We start from the raw sequence: 18,640 nt of genomic DNA, 5'->3' as shown, positions 1-18,640 counted from the left end.
TCTCAAACTCCTGACCTCAGGTGATCCTCCCGCTTTGGCCTCCCAAAGTGCTGGGATTACAGGCTTCAGCCACCGTGCCCAGCCTGAAAGTCTTTAAATAGACAATTACAAAGTGTTCCACGAATCTCATCTTAACTTAGGACAAGTGAACATAAAAAGATCAGTCAGGGGAGTCTGGTTGGGAAATGAAGCAACCTTTTTAGGTAAACACTCATGTACTCTCATTTTCATTGAATAATGTTTTCATCTTACGATTTTTAAAATGAAGTAAAAACATGTTAATATCCTACTGCATTTTGGCAACCCTAGGCATAAACAGGGAAAGTGTCATAAAATTAAATCAAAATTCAGATTACTTGTGGGCCACTGGTTTCACGCTCTTTGTTCACAACAGATAACCTTACTAGAAACAAAAGTAAAAAGTACTAAAGTATACTTTTCTGAATAGTTTTGCATGACTTCATAAAACCTTACATATTGATTTCAATAGAGACATCATTGTATTTTCATATTATCAAGGTTTCTACAGTCATTATTTTTTATTAAAAGTAGGAACTGTTCGCCTTAATTTCACTAAAAATTTCAAAGTAAATAAGAATATCAGTAACCTCTTGATCTGTATCCTGGATACTTTCAGATGACACTGAAGAACATGGTGCTTCAAAACTCTGAAATGAAAGTAATTTCATTAGCTAAGAATAAAGCGTAACCTAAATAGCGTTTTTCAACCTTGTCACTATTAACCTTGAGGGTCAGATAATTCACTTTAGGGGTTGCCCTGTGCATTGTAGGATGTTTAGCAGCATCAGTGACCTCTATCCTCCAGAATGTCAGCAGTACTACCCACCTACCCCTACTCCCAAACTTTTTTTTTTTTTTTTTTTTAAAGACAGGGTCTCACTCTGTCACCCAAACTGGAGTTCAATGGCATGATTACGGTTCACTGCAGCCTCAACCTCCTGGACTCAAGTGATCCTCCCACCTCAGCCACCTGAGTAGCTGGGACCACAGGCACACCAACACACCTGGCTAATTTTTGTATATTTTGTAAAGATGGGGTTTTGTCATGTTGCCCAGTCTGGTCTCAAAACTCCTGAGCTCAAGTGATCCACCCGCCTCAGCTTCCCAAAGTGCTGGGATTATAGGCCTGAGCCACAGTGCCATCCCCACCCTCAATCTGGACAATCAAAAATGTCTCCTGGCATTGCCAAATGTCTCCTGAGGGGCAAAATTGCCTCCAGATGAGAAAGTGCCCCTAGAACAGAGAAGCCCCATTCTATCAAGTCATGAAACATGGTAGAATTCTTCATATACAGATTCATAAAAATACTATATTCTAAGAATAAAATTACATGCCACCCTAAAAAAAGGGAAATAATGAATGCAAAAGTAAACAAGTTGGCCTTCAGTGGTGAAAAATTTTCATCCAGGAGTAACTAAGCCAATTCTACAAGTGACATGATAAAACAACAGAAGGAACTTGAGGATTAAAATAAGGCTAAAAAGGAAAAGCTGAAAAATGCACAATTATATTATATGTAGTTAGAGCACCAGGGGTTTGTGTTTTATTTTTTGTCTTCAAACAAAGTTTGAAAAATCTCTCTCCAAATTCCAATTTTCCACTGGCATTTCTTCCGAGTGGATGAGACCCACCTGACTCTACATACAGGTGACAGGAAGCTCAGCAAAAGAACAATTGAACTAAATAATCTTCTAAGAATTCTCCAAGATAACGCAAAACTAACATGTATTTTATGGAAAGCTATTTCTGCTATGAACTACAAACGCTCTTCTTTTCTTTGTTTGAGACAGAGTCTCATTCTGTTGCCCAGGCTGTAGTGGCATGATCTCAGGTCACTACAACCTCCACCTCCGCAGTTCAAGATTCTTCTGCCTCAGCCTCCCAAGTAGCTGGGACTACAGGTGCCCGCCATCACACCCGGCTCATTTTTGTATTTTTAGTAGAGACAGAGTTTCACCATGTTGGCCAAGCTGGTCTCAAACTCCTGACCCCAAGTGATCTGCCCACCTGAGCCTCCCAAAGTGCTGGGATTATAGGCACAAGCCACTGCGCCCACACAAACATACATCATATGTAGAAATGTACATCATATGAGAAATCTCTGCAGCGTGTCGTATAGTTTCTTTTGGTCTCTATGTAGAATTACTACACAAACCAAAAGAGGTACATAGCAAGAATATTAAGTCGTATCATATGTAAAAATGCTTTACCGAGAATTCAGCTTCCACCCTAACTTTCCAGCTAAATGCTTTACTGGGAATTCAGCTTCCACCCAACATCAAACTTCACATGATATAATAACACACACTTCACAAACATAGGTTCATCATAGTTTTACTATTTCATGACCCTGAGATTCAGAATCCCCTTCTCCATATAACTTTAAATCTTACTGATCTTTAAAATTCTCTTTAAGAAATGCCAAACAGTGCCAGGCGCGGTGGCTCACGCCTGTAATCCCAGCACTTTGGGAGGCCGAGACGGGCGGATCACGAGGTCAGGAGATCGAGACCATCCTGGCTAACATGGTGAAACCCCGTCTCTACTAAAAAAATACAAAAAACTAGCTGGGCGAGGTGGTGGGCGCCTGTAGTCCCAGCTACTCAGGAGGCTGAGGCAGGAGAATGGCATGAACCCGGGAAGCGGAGCTTGCAGTGAGCTGAGATCCGGCCACTGCACTCCAGCCTGGGTGACAGAGCCAGACTCCGTCTTAAAAAAAAAAAACAAAAAAACAAAAAAAAAACAAGAAGTGCCAAACAAGCCAGAGATTATTATCAGAACTTCTTGTGGTTTTTGACATTGTACATCTCTTTATTCTCTTCCTTTGGTTACTATTACCCTTTGCTTTCTCTGTTCATGGGCCACCTACAGTGACTTCAATGAATTTTCTACCACCAAACAATCCAGAAAAGTTCATGCATTTAACTGTTTGCCTCCCCCACCATGCCTTATTAAATACATAGGTTGGGATAAAGACTTTCCTGAGGATGACAAAAGGGAAAATGGTAACGAAGATAATAATGGTTCTATCTACCAAAGTGATTAGAAATGGAAAACACAATTATATTATTTCCTTGACTGTGGTTCAGTGGCTGTCTTCCATCTACAAGATATGAGATAAAAACCAATCTTTCCCATGATACAAAATCATCCATTGTCTAGAGACCCTGGCTTTCTCTCCCAACTTGCTTTCCTACAGATTCTCTACCCATCTTGACTTTAGTCATACTGACAACCTATGTGCTCATGTACCTTCCTTCCATGCAATTTTACAACTCCGTGCCATTACACACACTGGCCCTCTACCCTAGCTGGACAGCACTTCTAGTCCTCACCTGACATGTCCTTCAAGATGAGGCTTTAGAACCACCACGTTAGTGAGCCCTTCTTTAATTCACCCGCAGATTTGTACTAACATCACACCCAACTCTTAGGACTCTGATATTTACTTCACTATAGTACAATCATATTTTTGTACTTACTAGTCTGCCTCCCTGGGAACTTCCTGAGGCTAACAATCATCTTACTTATCTCTAAATCCCTAGTACCTAGAAAAATAATAGGTACCTTTAATAGATGTTTGATAAATGAACTCCTACTTTATAGTCTTGTAAGAATTAAATGTGATGTTGTTTTTAAAAGTAGACCATAAACCATAAATCTCTAGGACATTAATTTTCAATGAGGGGGAGGTTTGCAATTTGAGAGGGGTCTGTATCAAAGAACTATAAAACCTAAGAAACAAAAGAAGTTATTTTTTTCTTTAGAAAGCATAACAGAATTACTAAATCCAGAAAATACAATTATTTTCCTTGTAAAGTACACTCATTATTTTAGGAAAACAATTATCTATTGAGGAATTAGTGGGTAAAACATAAAAACAAACAGGGTATTAAGATGATTATCTGCTGTCAATAATATGCTGAAGATAATATACACAAGATAAGGATAATATTTACTTGCTGTTTCTGTGTCTAAATGACTTTAAGCCTGATAATACTGCTATCAGAGAACAGTTTTTAAAGAGTCTAAATTCCAATAACTGCAAAGTGGTTATGCAAAAACTGCTTCTTCTGCAACTTAATATTCTTGCTATGTACCTCCTTTGGTTTGTGTAGTAACTCTACATAGAGACCAAAAGAAACTACATGACACACTGCAGAGATTTCTCATACTATTCCTTAGATGCATAGCACAACAGGAAAACCAGGCAATGACACAATGATGATCACTGAACATACTGGCAACTTCAAGTTCCTTTCTTTCATTCTACTCTAGAGAAATGGTTATAACACAAGAAGAAAAACTGGAGGTTTTTCCTTTAAGAAAGCAGTGAAAACAAACTCAATTCAAACTCAATTCTTGCCCTCTTGGGGCCCCTTCCAGTTCACTTAACCTAAAAATACTCATCCCCAACCTCTTCTGGCCTCCTTAGTTATAATTCCTCCATTTTTCATAAGAAATAGCTTACCATTGCAATCCACACTTTTTTTTTTTTTTTTGAGACGGAGTCTTGCTCTGTCACCCAGGCTGGAGTGCAGTGGTGTAATCTCGGCTCACTGCAAGCGCTGCCTCCCAGGTTCACGCCATTCTTCTGTCTCAACCTCCCAAGTAGCTGGGACTACAGGCGCCCGCCACCGCACCTGGCTAATTTTTTGTATTTTTAGTAGAGATGGGTGTCACTGTGTTAGCCAGGATGGTCTCAATCTCCTGACCTTGTAATGTGCCCACCTCGGCCTCCCAAAGTGCTAGGATTACAGGCGTGAGCCACCGGGCCTGGCCACAGTCCACAGTCTTAATACCTAAAAGCAGGTAGGCTTACCCATCCCTGTTTATCAGTGGTCTCTACATATCAGAATTTCTGAAGTTCTAAAGTTCCAAGGTTCCATAGTTCTAAAAGTTCTCTTGAAGATAAGTAACTTTATTTGCCATAGAAACAAAATTATAGAGATTAGGTTCTCAAAGTAGTCCATAAATGCCAATTACATTACATAATTTTAAAGCAAAATAGATGTGCCAAGCTTTCTAGCCTAGATCCCTGCTCATGTAGCTCCCTCTGCCTAAAACATCCCTGCTTCTCCCATTCTACCTCACTTCACCTTCACCTTCACCTGAGTAACTTCTACTCATTCTTTAGGTCTGTTTAAATGTTACTCCCTCTAGCCTCCAGTAAACCTTTTTTTTTTTTTTTTGAGACAAGGTCTCTTTCTGTCATCTAGGTTGGAGTGCAGTTGCACGATCGGCTCACCATAACCTTGAACTCCTGGGCTCAAGTGATCCTCCCACCTCAGTCACCTGAATAACTGGGACCACAGACTCACACCACCACACCCAGCTAATTTTTATTTTTTTGTAGAGACCCGACTCGGTATGTTGCCCAGGCTGGTCTTGAATTCCCGGCCTCAGACAATCTGCCTGCCTGGGCCTCCCAAAACACTGGAATTACAGGCGTGAGCCACTGTACCCAATCCCTTCCAGTATACCTTTCTAAACTAATTCTTTCATGATGTACTAAAGCTATATTAATCCCCTGCTGTGTATTCTCTTAAGTGATAGGTATTTTACTTATCATATTTAAGGAAATTGCTTGTGTCTCTCTTCACTTGAATCAGTCCCTGGAAACAGACTGTGTTATCTCTTACAAGCTATTTTATTGCAGTACCTGGTACATGGTGACACTGAAAAAAATAATCTGTTTAAAGACTATTCAGGATATTGTCCCCTGAGTGTTCTCCAGCATACAATGCTTTTTTCAAAGGACTATCTGTAACTGCTTCTCACCACATTTTTACACAATCCCTTCTATTATGAATCCTTGATACCTGCCAAAATATCTGTCTAAAAAAGTTGGAATTAAAGAGAGTAAAATAAAGGAACCAACATATATCTTCATGAATAAATTTGAATCAGCCATCTATGATTATCATCAGTAATAGAAACAACTAAAAAGGCCATGTGCAGTGGCTCACGTCTGTAATCCCTGCACTTTGGGAGGCTGACAAGGGGTGAACTGCTTCAGCCCAGGAGTTCAAGACCAGCCTAAGCAACATGGTGAAACCTCATCTCTACAAAAAACACCAAAGTTAGCCCAGTGTGGTGATATGTGTCTATCGTCCCAGCTACTAGGGAGGCTGAGGCAGGAGGATTGCTTGAACCCAGGAGGTCAAGGCTGCAATAAGCCAGGATCGTGCCACTGCACTCCAGCTTGGGCAACAGAGTGAGACCCTGTCTCAAAAACAAAAAACAAAAAAAGAAAAAATATAGAAATATAGAAAAAACGTAACTATATTAATAAACTCTCAGTTAAAACCTATATTCTTCATTTTTTACCACCTTACCTGGGTTAGGTTTTCACTAGAATGTGAATCATTACTTTCTTGATGGTCATAATGATGTTTTCGTTTCCACTCATGAACAGTCCGCTTATATGCGAAATCTGAAAGTAAATGTTCAGTTTTCTGCCTAGTTACATTTAATGAAACCTGGGAGCTTTCCAGGTATTCTTTTTCTTCTTGCTTAGTCTTCAACTTGTTAGAATCTAAATTGAAGACATTTTCCTCTACAAGTTTCTGGAGGGTGTCACGAGATTTTATAGGGACTTTGAAACTGATCTTCTGTCTTCTAGATTCCAAGGGTTCCTTCATTATCTTGTTGGAGTTATAATCCTGAGAAAATTGATTTCTCTTCCATTTCTCTAAGACACATTTTTCAGAATTGTCTCTAAATTTATTGTTTCTTTCTTTCTTGAGTTCTTTCATCTTCTCTCTCTGAACAAGTAAATGAGACCATTTATTTTCACTTGCCTGGCCTTCGGCTTTAAGTTTCATATCACTGGCAATCTTAGGACTACTAAGGCTTTTAATTCCATGGTCAAGCTTGCTCCTAGCATTTGTCAATTTGATATCTTTATGTTTAAAGTCTACACATTTATGTATGTCTTTTTTAGTTCCATTTGAAGAAGGACTCTGTGAAATAATTTGATTATCATTTGAATATGATGCTTCTTGGAGTTTAACAGGTCTTTGGGATGAAGAACTGATTTTTGGTCTCCTTCTGAGAGTGTCAATTTCTACACTCAATCTGTAAAGCAGCACAGAAACCTAGGTTAATTATAATTATACATAATGTTACACACTATCATTTTAGTTAGAATAACAGAATTGGGCTGACATTAAGCTTCATAAAAAGTAAGAAATAGCTACATTAAGAATGAAGTGGAAAAGATTACTCACTTAATGGTGTTAGAATAATTAGTTTGCTATTTGCAAAAAAAATTACAACTTTAAATAGTACCAAACAACATAAATTCCAAATGGATTAAATATTTAAGTGTAAAATAATTATTATTATCATAATAATTTTGTACTTCATATTAAACCCTTAAAAATCAGTGAGTAAAAACAGAATGTATGTTTGATTTCTTTTTTTTTTTTTTTTTGAGACAGGTTCTCACTCTGCTGCCTAGGCTAGAGTACAGTGATGCAAACATGGCTCACTGCAGCTTCAACCTCCCAGGCTCAGGCAATCCTCCTATCTCCCAGACTACCACGTAACTGGGACTACAGGAGCATGCCACCATGCCTAGCTAATTTTGTAATTTTTTTGTAGCGACAAAGTTTTGCTATGTTGCCCAGGCTGGTCTCGAACTCCTGGGCCCAAGAGATCCACTTGCCTTGGCCTCCCAAGGCGCTGGGATTACAGGTGTGAGCCACTGTACCCCGGCCTATCCAATTTCTCTTTTTCTTTTTTTGAGACAGCATCTCACTTTGTCACCCAGGCTGGAGTGCAGTGGTGCGATCTCAGCTCACTCCAAACTCAACATACCAGGCTCAAGAGATCCTCCCGCCTCAGCCCCCTGAGTAGCTGGGGCTGTACAGGTGTACACTACCACATCTGGCTAATTTTTGTTTTTTTTTTAATGTAGAGACAGGGTTTTGCCATGTTGCCCAGGCTGGTCGAACTCCTGGGCTCAAGTGATCTGCCCACCTTAGCCTCCCCAGTGTGCTGAGGCTATAGGCATGAGCCACTACGCCCAGCCTGATTTCTTAATAGAGAACTTCCCAAACTTAAAAACAGTGGGAGAAATAACAAAGGAAAACACTGATAATATGTGACTATTTACTTTAAAACCTTAGCATATTAAAAATTAATAAAAATGTTAAGAACTAGGAAATGGTATTTGTTAGATGTACTAACTTCTAGCAAAATAATATGTTAATAAGCTTACTAGCCTTAGTAAATAAAAAGTTTGTCCAAAACTACTAAGATTCTAGAATAGGGCATAAACAGAAAATTAATAAAAGAAAATGGCTAATAAACATTTTTTAAAAGTTTGACTTCTCTAATAATCACAGACATGCTAATAATAACAATAACATACCATTTTCTCCTTCTTTTTTTTTTTTTTTTTTTTTTGAGACAGAGTCTCACTTTGCCACCAGGCTGGGTGCAGTGGTGCAATCTTGGCTTACCACAACCTCTGCCTCCCAGGTTCAAGCGATTCCACTGCCTCAGCCTCCCAAGTAGCTGGGACTACAGGCACACACCATCATGCCCGGCTAGTTTTTTATATTTTAGTAGAGACGGGGTTTCACCATGTTGGCCAGGATGGTCTCGATCTGACCTCGTGATCTGCCTACCTCGGCCTCCCAAAGTGCTTGGATTGGGTGTGAGCCACCACAGCTGGCCCATACCATTTCCTTCTATCAAATTAGCAAAGATTTTATAATAACATCAAATACTGACAAGGGGTTGTAAAATGGACACTCTCACATGTTGCTGGTAGAAATGTAAAACAACATAACAGTCCCACAAAGAAATCTGAATATAAACTAAAAATTCCAAAAATGGTCATTTTTTTACGTCTGAAATTCCCATTTTAGAAACTTATACCAAGGTGAAAAAAACCAGAAATGAAAAAAATATTCAGGATTACTTATAACAGCAAAACAATCAGGTACAAAGTAACTGCTAAAATTTTGGAAATGACTTTAAAAAGTGATATATTCGTATGATGGAATACTATAGTTTTTTTAAAAGGATGTTTATGAAAAGTCTTCTGTGACATAAAACATATTGAAAATCAAAAACAAGCAGGATACAAATCTGTACATATAATATGGTCTCAACACCTTAAACAAGTGTAGTAAAAACGCCAGAGAGAAAGGTGCTAAAATGTTAGAAACAGCAATAGCTAGAGGTGATAATTATGTTTTCCTGCTTAATAAAAGTAGATATTACTTTGTAGTCAGAAAAAAAGGGGAAAAATATCAAACACAATCTATTAATTTATATCAGTAAATCTGTGCCTTTTCAGTGCCATCACTCTGGCAGGCACCCAAGAGGCAGTAGAGGACACAGCAGATAGAGTCTTTACCCTCAATTAGGTTAGAGCCCAGTAAGAGTGATACACTTAACAAGTGACTTCTCAAATAATTAATTATGTAAGAGCAAACCATAAACAGGGTTTTTATAAGAGTTTCACCTGAGTTTCCATCATATATGCACGCATGAATGTAAGTATGTCTTTGCTTGTTTGACAGAGTCTCAATCTATCACCCAGGCTGAAGTTCAGTGGTGGCATGCGACTGTAGTCCCAGTTACTTGGGAGGCTGAGGTGGGAGGATCACTTAAGCCCAGGAGTTGGAGGCTGCAGTGAGCCGAGATTGTGCCACTGCACTCCAGCCTAGGCAACAGAGTGAGACCCTGTGTCAAAAAAAAAAAAAAAAATGCCCTCTCTGCCTTCACTGCCACCATGGCACCCATGAAAAACCTTGTGGTAAAGGGGCGCCAAAAAAAAAAGAAGCAGGTTCCAAAGTTCCCTCTTGATTGCATCCACCCCATGGAAGATGGAATCATGGATGCTGCCAATTTTGAGCAGTTTTTGCAAGAGAGGATCAAAGTGAACAGAAAAGTTAGGAATGTCGGTGGAGGGGTTGTGATCAAAAGGAGCAAGGGCAAGATCACCATGACTTCTGAGATGCCTCTTCCTAAAAGGTATTTGAAATAAGAAATATTTGAAGAAGAACAATCTACGTGATTAGATGTGCGTAACTGCTAACAGCAAAAAGGGTTATGAATTACGTTACTTCCAAATTAACCAGGACGAACAAGAGGAGGAAGATGAGGATTAAAATTCATTTACGTGGAATATTTTATATGAGTTCTTGAATAAAACTTGGGAACCAAAATGGTGGTTCATCCTTGTATCTCTGCAGTATGGATTGAACAGAAAATTAGAAATCACAGTCAAAGGGCTTCATTTGGGCTGCCACGCACTCATTTGTAACTAGATTTTTTTTTTGTTTGAAAATTTCAATTCTCATGGTAATACCAGAATAGAAGGAGATGGTGACTTCAAGGGAACTGACAACCACTGGGCAGTAGATAAGGGTGTGGAGACGTAGGCTGCAGGTAGTCACTGTTTTATTTTAAAAAGTGTGACTGTCAATTGTCTCTGGTGCTTTTCTCAAAAAAAATGATTCAGGAATACAAGTGGGCTTCTCTCATTACTTAAAAGAAAACAGGTGACATCTGTCTAAGATTCCCTGTGGAAAATAACAGTGTCAATAAAATGCAGGTTTCTGGGCCCTTCATCTTATTTTCATTTTTTTATTACAAATTTGTCTTGATGTACACAATTATGTATGCTAATCCTTTTCTTCCTAAAGAAAGAAACTGTGCTCCTTCAGCACTGCTGCATAGTCCATCACCCACCATAAAAGGTTTGGAGAGAGACTGAAAAGTCCCAGGTTCTAAATTAAGTAAATATGTACAAGAATGAATTTACACATAATCTGTTTCTACAAGTCTTTGCAACCAACTGTCACTTTGGTTTCCAGCAGAGGGAGCCAGAGGACTAGAGCTTCCAGATGTGGCCTCCAGTGTGGGGCCCAGAGTTAGGGGCCCTTCAGGCTGAGAGCTCTGGAGGCTCTCCTGAATGGGGTGGCACGAAGAAGTGACTGGGAAACCTCCCATGCCAAGGAGACAGGAGGTGCCCAGGAAACAGTTGCTTCATGCTACTTAGGCCATGACTAGATTTAATGTCAGAAATCATTGTACAAATAGTGGTGTGCCTCAGTGCATGCAGAGGCTAGAGAACCACCAGAGGGGGCTACCAAAGTTAGGAAGACAGAATTGTTGCAGTGAGTGACTTTGAAAGAGACCCTGATGGCTTGTGGTGCCCTTCAGAAATCTGAACGATAACGCAGAAGTGTATGCTCTGTTTTAGAATTTACGGTGTATAAAATTCATGTTTTTAAAAGAGCTTGCCTACAGTTAGTTTCCACACCTGAAATTGCTGTGCTCTGAGAGTTGCATAGCTGAAAATTCGATGTTCAAATTCTACCTTGGCTCCAATTTAACATTTGGTGCTTTGTGGATTGAGTTGAACATGCTGAGGCTTTACAATTTCACTTGTGGTAACAGCTCTAGCATTTTCCCTTTCTGTGCAAATTTCTTTGAAGCATAATTGCTTGCATATTTCTTCTCTGCCTTCAGAGAAGGCAATTTCTTTTAAACTTCACTGAGGCATCAATAGCTCTTTGGCAATGTTCCTCACCAAGATCATTAACTATAAGTTTGTGCCTTGAGTTTACAAATTTTACTTGTGTGTTGCACTGACGCTCCCATGTAGTAATTTTTAGTTTAGTTGTAAAAAAAATTAATCCTGGGCTGAAAAATAAAAAAAGGAAAACACAATGTGTGTGTGTAGAGATGGGGTCTCACTACATCGCCCAGGCTGGTCTCAAACTCCTGGCCTCAAGTCTTCCTCCCACCTCGGCCTCCCAAAGAGCTGGGAATACAAGTATGACCCACTGTGCCCAGTGGGTCATATACATATATATATATATATATTTTTTTTTTTTTTTTTTTTTGAGACGGAGTCTCGCTGTGTCCCCCAGGCTGGAGTGCAGTGGCGCCATCTCCGCTCACGGCAAGCACCGCCTTCTTGCTTTTATTTTTATTGCTAACACATTTCTACGTATTCAAACCATGGAACAGGAATTACAGTAATGGTGTGCTGTAACTGCCTTTCTCAATGATAAAATTATCTCTAATTTTTCATCTGTATTATGGCTTTCACTATTTGCACACCAATTTCAGAAACTTCTCTAGAGTTGAATTAACAGGGAGATTTCTACAAAACATTTTATATTTTACCCTCTTACGTATCAATATAATATCAAGGGCCAAAAAATGTGCCCTTAAACAAAAGGTAACTAGTTTGAAGTCAAATAGTGTTTTAGAAATTAAAATTTTAAAAAAAGGAGGATATCAGTGTAAAAGGCCTTAAAATAGTTCAAAAAATGTAGCAGGGGATAGTCAACAAAATATGAAATTAGTGCAAGAATATACTTCAACAGAGAATAACACAGAAGCAAAGTATCACCAAAAAACAGGAGATGATTCAGAAGAAAAACTGAAGAAAAAACAGAGGCGAGTTGAATTTTTTTTGTTTTTGTTTTTTGTTTTTAGCAAACACTAACTGAGACTGTTGGGAGGCAGAACTTTTATTTATAATATTTAATGCTATCTTGTTTTCCCTTAACTTCTTATTTTTGGAGAAACCTTGATCTTACCAAGTTTTATCGCACGTTTATAACTTTGTATACTTATTTACCCCATTAGCAGCAAGTACTTTCTGCATCAAAATTTCACTGAAATTTTTATTCAAACAGTGCAGAAATTAAAGAATAATAATTTCCATTATTCTGACCATCATTCCCCAACTTCTCTAGCTATAACCACATACTGGTTAATAAACATGGTTTTAAAGCCATATCAATTCTGTAAGATACATACTCTCTTCATGGGTAATATGTGAAAATAATTTATCCAAAATCTCTAAATTAGCCTCATAACTTACTTCACTATCGTATGCAACGAAGTTATGCATCTTATAATCATGTGCCAAGATCAAATCACTTGAGATAAAAAATGTACATTTGAATGTCATTTACATAATAGTTTTCATAGACTTTTATTTCACCCAACTCTTTCTTAAATTTATAGTAATATTAAGAGAATTCTATAATCATAATCAGTGATATAGCTAGAGATATTTGCATGCAAAACAGTCCTCTTCAGAGTAAATTAAAAAATTTTTTAATCTGAATATTTAGTCTCATAATTCTAAACCAAAAGAGTAAAATTAAAAAGAAGAAATTTACCTTTTCTGTTCTTGTCTTCTTTTTATATTACAGTACAGAACATCTATATGATCTGATTTCTGAAATTTAAAAAAAAAGGTCTATCACTTAGGAAACATAAAATGTGCACTGGTACATATTTTTTCCCACAGTTTATAACAGTGAATAGGCTGACACAATACTTTTAATTAATCCTTCCAATATTTTGGTGAGACAGATATTATCATCATCCTCATTTCACAAAACTCAAACAGAGGTAGGTATCTTCCTTAAAGTCACAGAGCAAGTCCACAGCAGAGCAGTTATCTGAAACTAGATCTGTCTGACTCTCTCTGCACTACCATCCTGTCTCTCTACGTACTCTGAGGAAACAGGGCCAAGCACAAGAAAGATAAGAGAGACACAAAATATAATCCATGTCCTAAAGAGCTTAGAGCTTATGGTTTTACATAAAACAATAAAGACAAGAGAAGTCGAACATGTACAAATAACCTACTACAATGATGTAACTAAGTGTCAAAGCAGAAGAGTCAAAAAGAGCTAAAACAGTTCAAAATATCAACCACCTAAAGAGGAAAGGTACCTAGGAAAACAGGTGGACAAAATAACCATAAATAATAAAGCTTGAGAGATGGGTAAAAGAAGAAGGCATTCTAAGAAACTGAGGATAACTGGTATAAATTCAGCAGAAAGGAAAAAAAAGCCTAGAAAAGAGGGCCTCTTTCAAGGAAGAACGGAAAACAACAACAACAAAAAACTGGATAGTTAAGGTACGAACAAATTTGAGAGAGCAAATTTGAATGGCAAACAGTGAGTAAAGATTTTCAGCAGAGGAGAAATGGGATGAAATCGGTGTTTTAAGAAGGTTAATGCTGCAAAAATAAATAGAAACCCAGCTTAATTATATGAAAACAAGTAAATTCTTAAAACACAATTCTGCATCCCTGGAACTTCCACTACCTTATCTTATACCCACCACAACTACGTAGCTAAGCTGGATACGTACGTAACTTCAACTTGAATGTGGTAAGTACATTACCACTAACCCATGAATTAGTTTATTGTATTTAACCTGCGTCAATGTTTCTAATTATTTGTATGACAGTGGAGAAAGAACTCTGGACTTGGTTCTGTTGCTGTACACAATTATGTGGCCTTGAAAAAGTCACTTAACCTTCTAGATTTCAGTTTCTGAATCTGAAAATGCAAACAATGTATCAGCCTCGGCTACCTCAAAAGGAGACAAATATAACCTTTTGGAGGCTGAGGCAGGTGGATCACTCAAGGTCAGGAGTTTGAGACCATCCTGGCCAACAAGGTAAAACCCTGCCTCTACTAAAAATACAAAAATTAGATAGGCGTGGCAGTGCACGCCTATAATCCCAGCTATTAAGGAGCCTGAGGCAGGAGAATCGCTTGAACATGGGTGGTAGAGGTTGCAGTGAGCTGAGGTGGCACCACTGCACTCCAGTCCGGGGCAACAGAGCAAGACTCTGTCTCAAAAAAAAAAAAAAAAAAAAAAAAAAAAGACAAATATAACCATATATGTGAGAAGACTTAAAAACTGTCTAAATTTATAGCCATGTTGTCTTATCCCACATGGTAGGGCCTAACAGCACAAGAAATAAAAAACTTGACAAATGGTTTGGTGAGAAGAAAGAAAACAACACTGACTTTCTATTGGCTATGAAAAAGTATAGGAGGAATTTATACCACAAATCCCCTGTCAATTAAAACTTCACTACAAATAACTTTTAGTTAGTTATGGTATCTAAAAACTCACCCGTTTTCTCTTTTCTGATGAAACTGATCTTATAGAAGATGAACTAGTAGAACTTGCTGAGGTTTTTCTCTCTTTCTTGTCCTAAGAATGCCGTAAAGAAAACAAATTTTAAAAAGCACAAAATAAAGCACAGTATACACAGAACTATTTCATCACTAGTATTATGAATCAACATTGACATTCAATAATGAACTTTGGTGGGGAACAATGTTTACAGATACACAAACTTTGGTAAAAGGAAGGGGGATTCAACTAGAAGTCAGAACCCCTAAATGCTCACAAAATAGAGATGAGATAGGATACAGGTGTCAGAGCAGGAAGCCCGTTGACAGCTCAGATAAGGTTGTTGTGAGGTGGCACTGCTATGGTGAGAGTCAGTCTTCTACAACGCAAAACCACACATGCACTTATTTTTCACTGGATTCTGAATTCAACAGACCTGGGACAAACTTGTTTGAAGTACCTACCACATACCAAAGACATTCTAGACAGTGGAGAGAAATGAATGAAAAAATAGTAACAGTTCTTCATGAAGGTCAAAATCTAGTACAGGAATTTACAAATAAACAAGTAATATATTTAGTGTGTCAGGTGATGCTATGGAAAAAATAAAGCAGAGAAAGGAAACAGAAAGGGCTGGGAGTCAGTAAAGCAGAAAAAGGAAACAGGCAAGGCTGGGAGTCAGGAGTGGGGAAGATACGCCATTTTAAACAGAGTAGTCAAACCCCACTTACGAGTTGACATCTGAATGGAGACCTAAATGAAGTGAAGAAACAAACCATTAGAATATTGAGGGAGATCAAGAATCAAGATGGCCGAATAGGAACAGCTCCAGTCTCCAACTCCCAGTGCGAGCGACACAGAAGACTGGTGATTTCTGCATTTTCAACTGAGGTACTGGGGTCATCTCACTGGGGAGTGCCGGACAATCAGTGCTGGTCAGCTGCTGCAGCCCGACCAGCGAGAGCTGAAGCAGGGCGAGGCATCGCCTCACCTGGGAAGCGCAAGGGGGAAGGGAATCCCTTTTCCTAGGCAGGGGAACTGAGACACACAACACCTGGAAAATCGGGTAATTCCCACCCCAATACTGTGCTTTAAGCAAACGGGCACACCAGGAAATTATACCCACACCTGGCCGGGAGGGTCCCACGCCCACGGAGCCTCCCTCATTGCTAGCACAGCAGTCTGATCTAACAGCAAGGCAGCAGTGAGGCTGGGAAAGGGGAACCCGCCATTGCTGAGGCTTCAGTAGGTAAACAAAGCCGCTGGGAAGCTCGAACTGGGTGGAGCTCACAGCAGCTCAAGGAAACCTGCCTGTCTCTGTAGACTCCACCTCTGGGGACAGGGGACATCTAAACAACAATACGGGAAGCAGAAGAGGCCTGTGCAGACGCGAACGACTCTGTCTGACAGCTTTGAAGAGAGCAGTGGATCTCCCAACACGGAGGTTGAGATCTGAGAACAGAGAGACTGTCTGCTAAAGTAGGTCCCTGACCCCTGAGTAGCCTAACTGGGAGACATCCCCCACTGGGGGCAGTCTGACACCCCACACCTCACAGGGTGGAGTACACCCCTGAGAGGAAGCTTCCAAAGTAAGAATCAGACAGGTACGCTCGCTGTTCAGCAATATTCTATCTTCTGCAACCTCTGCTGCTGATACCCAGGCAAACAGGGTCTGGAGTGGACCTCAAGCAGTCTCCAACAGACCTACAGCTGAGGGTCCTGACTATTAGAAGGAAAACTATCAAACAGGAAGAACACCTATACCAAAACCCCATCAGTACGTCACCATCATCAAAGACCAGAGGCAGATAAAACCACAAAGATGGGGAAGAAGCAGGGCAGAAAAGCTGGAAATTCAAAAAACAAGAGCGCATCTCCCCCTGCAAAGGAGCACAGCTCATCGCCAGCAACGGATCAAAGCTGGTCAGAGAATGACTTTGACGAGATGAGAGAAGAAGGCTTCAGTCCATCAAACTTCTCAGAGCTAAAGGAGGAATTACGTATCCAGCGCAAAGAAACTAAAAATCTTGAAAAAAGAGTGGAAGGATTGATAGCTAGAATAATTAAGGCAGAGAAGGTCATAAACGAAATGACAGAGATGAAAACCATGACACGAGAAATACGTGACAAATCCACAAGCTACAGTAACCGACTCGATCAACTGGAAGAAAGAGTATCAGCGATTGAGGATCAAATGAATGAAATGAAGTGAGAAGAGAAACCAAAAGAAAAAAGAAGAAAAAGAAATGAACAAAGTCTGCAAGAAGTATGGGATTATGTAAAAAGACCAAATCTACATCTGATTGGGGTGCCTGAAAGTGAGGGGGAAAATGGAACCAAGTTGGAAAACACTCTTCAGGATATCATCCAGGAGAACTTCCCCAACCTAGTAGGGCAGGCCAACATTCAAATTCAGGAAATACAGAGAACACCACAAAGATACTCCTCGAGAAGAGCAACTCCAAGACACATAATTGCCAGATTCACCAAAGTTGAAATGAAGGAAAAAATCTTAAGGGCAGCCAGAGAGAAAGGTCGGGTTACCCACAAAGGGAAGCCCATCAGACTAACAGCAGACCTCTCGGCAGAAACTCTACAAGCCAGAAGAGAATGTGGGCCAATATTCAACATTCTTAAAGAAAAGAATTTTCAACCCAGAATTTCATATCCAGCCAAACTAAGTTTCATCAGTGAAGGAGAAATAAAATCCTTTACAGATAAGCAAATGCTTAGAGATTTTGTCACCACCAGGCCTGCCTTACAAGAGACCCTGAAGGAAGCCCTAAACATGGAAAGGAACAACCGGTACCAGCCATTGCAAAAACATGCCAAAATGTAAAGACCATCGAGGCTAGGAAGACACTGCATCAACTAACGAGCAAAATAACCAGTTAATATCATAATGGCAGGATCAAGTTCACACATAACAATATTAACCTTAAATGTAAATGGACTAAATGCTCCAATTAAAAGACACAGACTGGCAAACTGGATAGAGTCAAGACCCATCAGTCTGCTGTATTCAGGAGACCCATCTCACATGCAGAGACATACATAGGCTCAAAATAAAGGGATGGAGGAAGATCTACCAAGCAAATGGAGAACAAAAAAAGCAGGGGTTGCAATCCTAGTCTCTGATAAAACAGACTTTAAACATCAAAGATCAAAAGAGACAAAGAAGGCCATTACATAATGGTAAAGGGATCAATTCATCAGGAAGAGCTAACTCTCCTAAATATATATGCACCCAATACAGGAGCACCCAGATTCATAAAGCAAGTCCTTAGAGACTTACAAAGAGACTTAGACTCTCATACAATAATAATGGGAGACTTCAACACTCCACTGTCAACATTAGACAGATCAACGAGACAGAAAGTTAACAAGGATATCCAGGAATTGAACTCATCTCTGCACCAAGCGGACCTAATAGACATCTATAGAACTCTCCACCCCAAATCAACAGAATATACATTCTTCTCAGCACCACATCGCACTTATTCCAAAATTGACCACATAATTGGAAGTAAAGCACTCCTCAGCAAATGTGCAAGAACAGAAATTATAACAAACTGTCTCTCAGACCACAGTGCAATCAAACTAGAACTCAGGACTAAGAAACTCAATCAAAACCGCTCAACTACATGGAAACTGAACAACCTGCTCCTGAATGACTACTGG

At 39.4% G+C, this 18,640-nt stretch overlaps 1 protein-coding gene and 1 pseudogene across 9 annotated transcripts in view; one reads left to right on the top strand and one right to left on the bottom strand.

The window, feature by feature from the left end:
- The window catches only part of SWT1 (SWT1 RNA endoribonuclease homolog), a 146,123-nt gene that overhangs the window by 115,524 nt on the left and 11,959 nt on the right, over positions 1-18,640 (bottom strand). For 8 of the 9 annotated variants that reach the window (XM_033196718.1, XM_033196720.1, XM_033196719.1 and 5 more), the window contains 4 exons: positions 14,957-15,037; positions 13,195-13,253; positions 6,361-7,102; positions 609-668 (listed from right to left, as the gene is read on the bottom strand). In XM_033196718.1, coding sequence (XP_033052609.1) covers positions 609-668; positions 6,361-7,102; positions 13,195-13,253; positions 14,957-15,037 — 942 coding nt within the window. The remainder of the gene's footprint in view (positions 1-608; positions 669-6,360; positions 7,103-13,194; positions 13,254-14,956; positions 15,038-18,640) is intronic. The other variant, XM_033196723.1, reaches the window with a different exon arrangement.
- Positions 9,676-10,155, top strand: LOC117074836 (annotated as a pseudogene).

Source organism: Trachypithecus francoisi, unplaced genomic scaffold, assembly GCF_009764315.1.
Source record: "Trachypithecus francoisi isolate TF-2019V2 unplaced genomic scaffold, Tfra_2.0 Lachesis_group5, whole genome shotgun sequence".
Taxonomy (NCBI): domain Eukaryota; kingdom Metazoa; phylum Chordata; class Mammalia; order Primates; family Cercopithecidae; genus Trachypithecus; species Trachypithecus francoisi.
The sequence above is the reverse complement of the archived record's forward strand: the minus strand, read 5'-3'. Positions and strand labels throughout refer to the sequence as shown.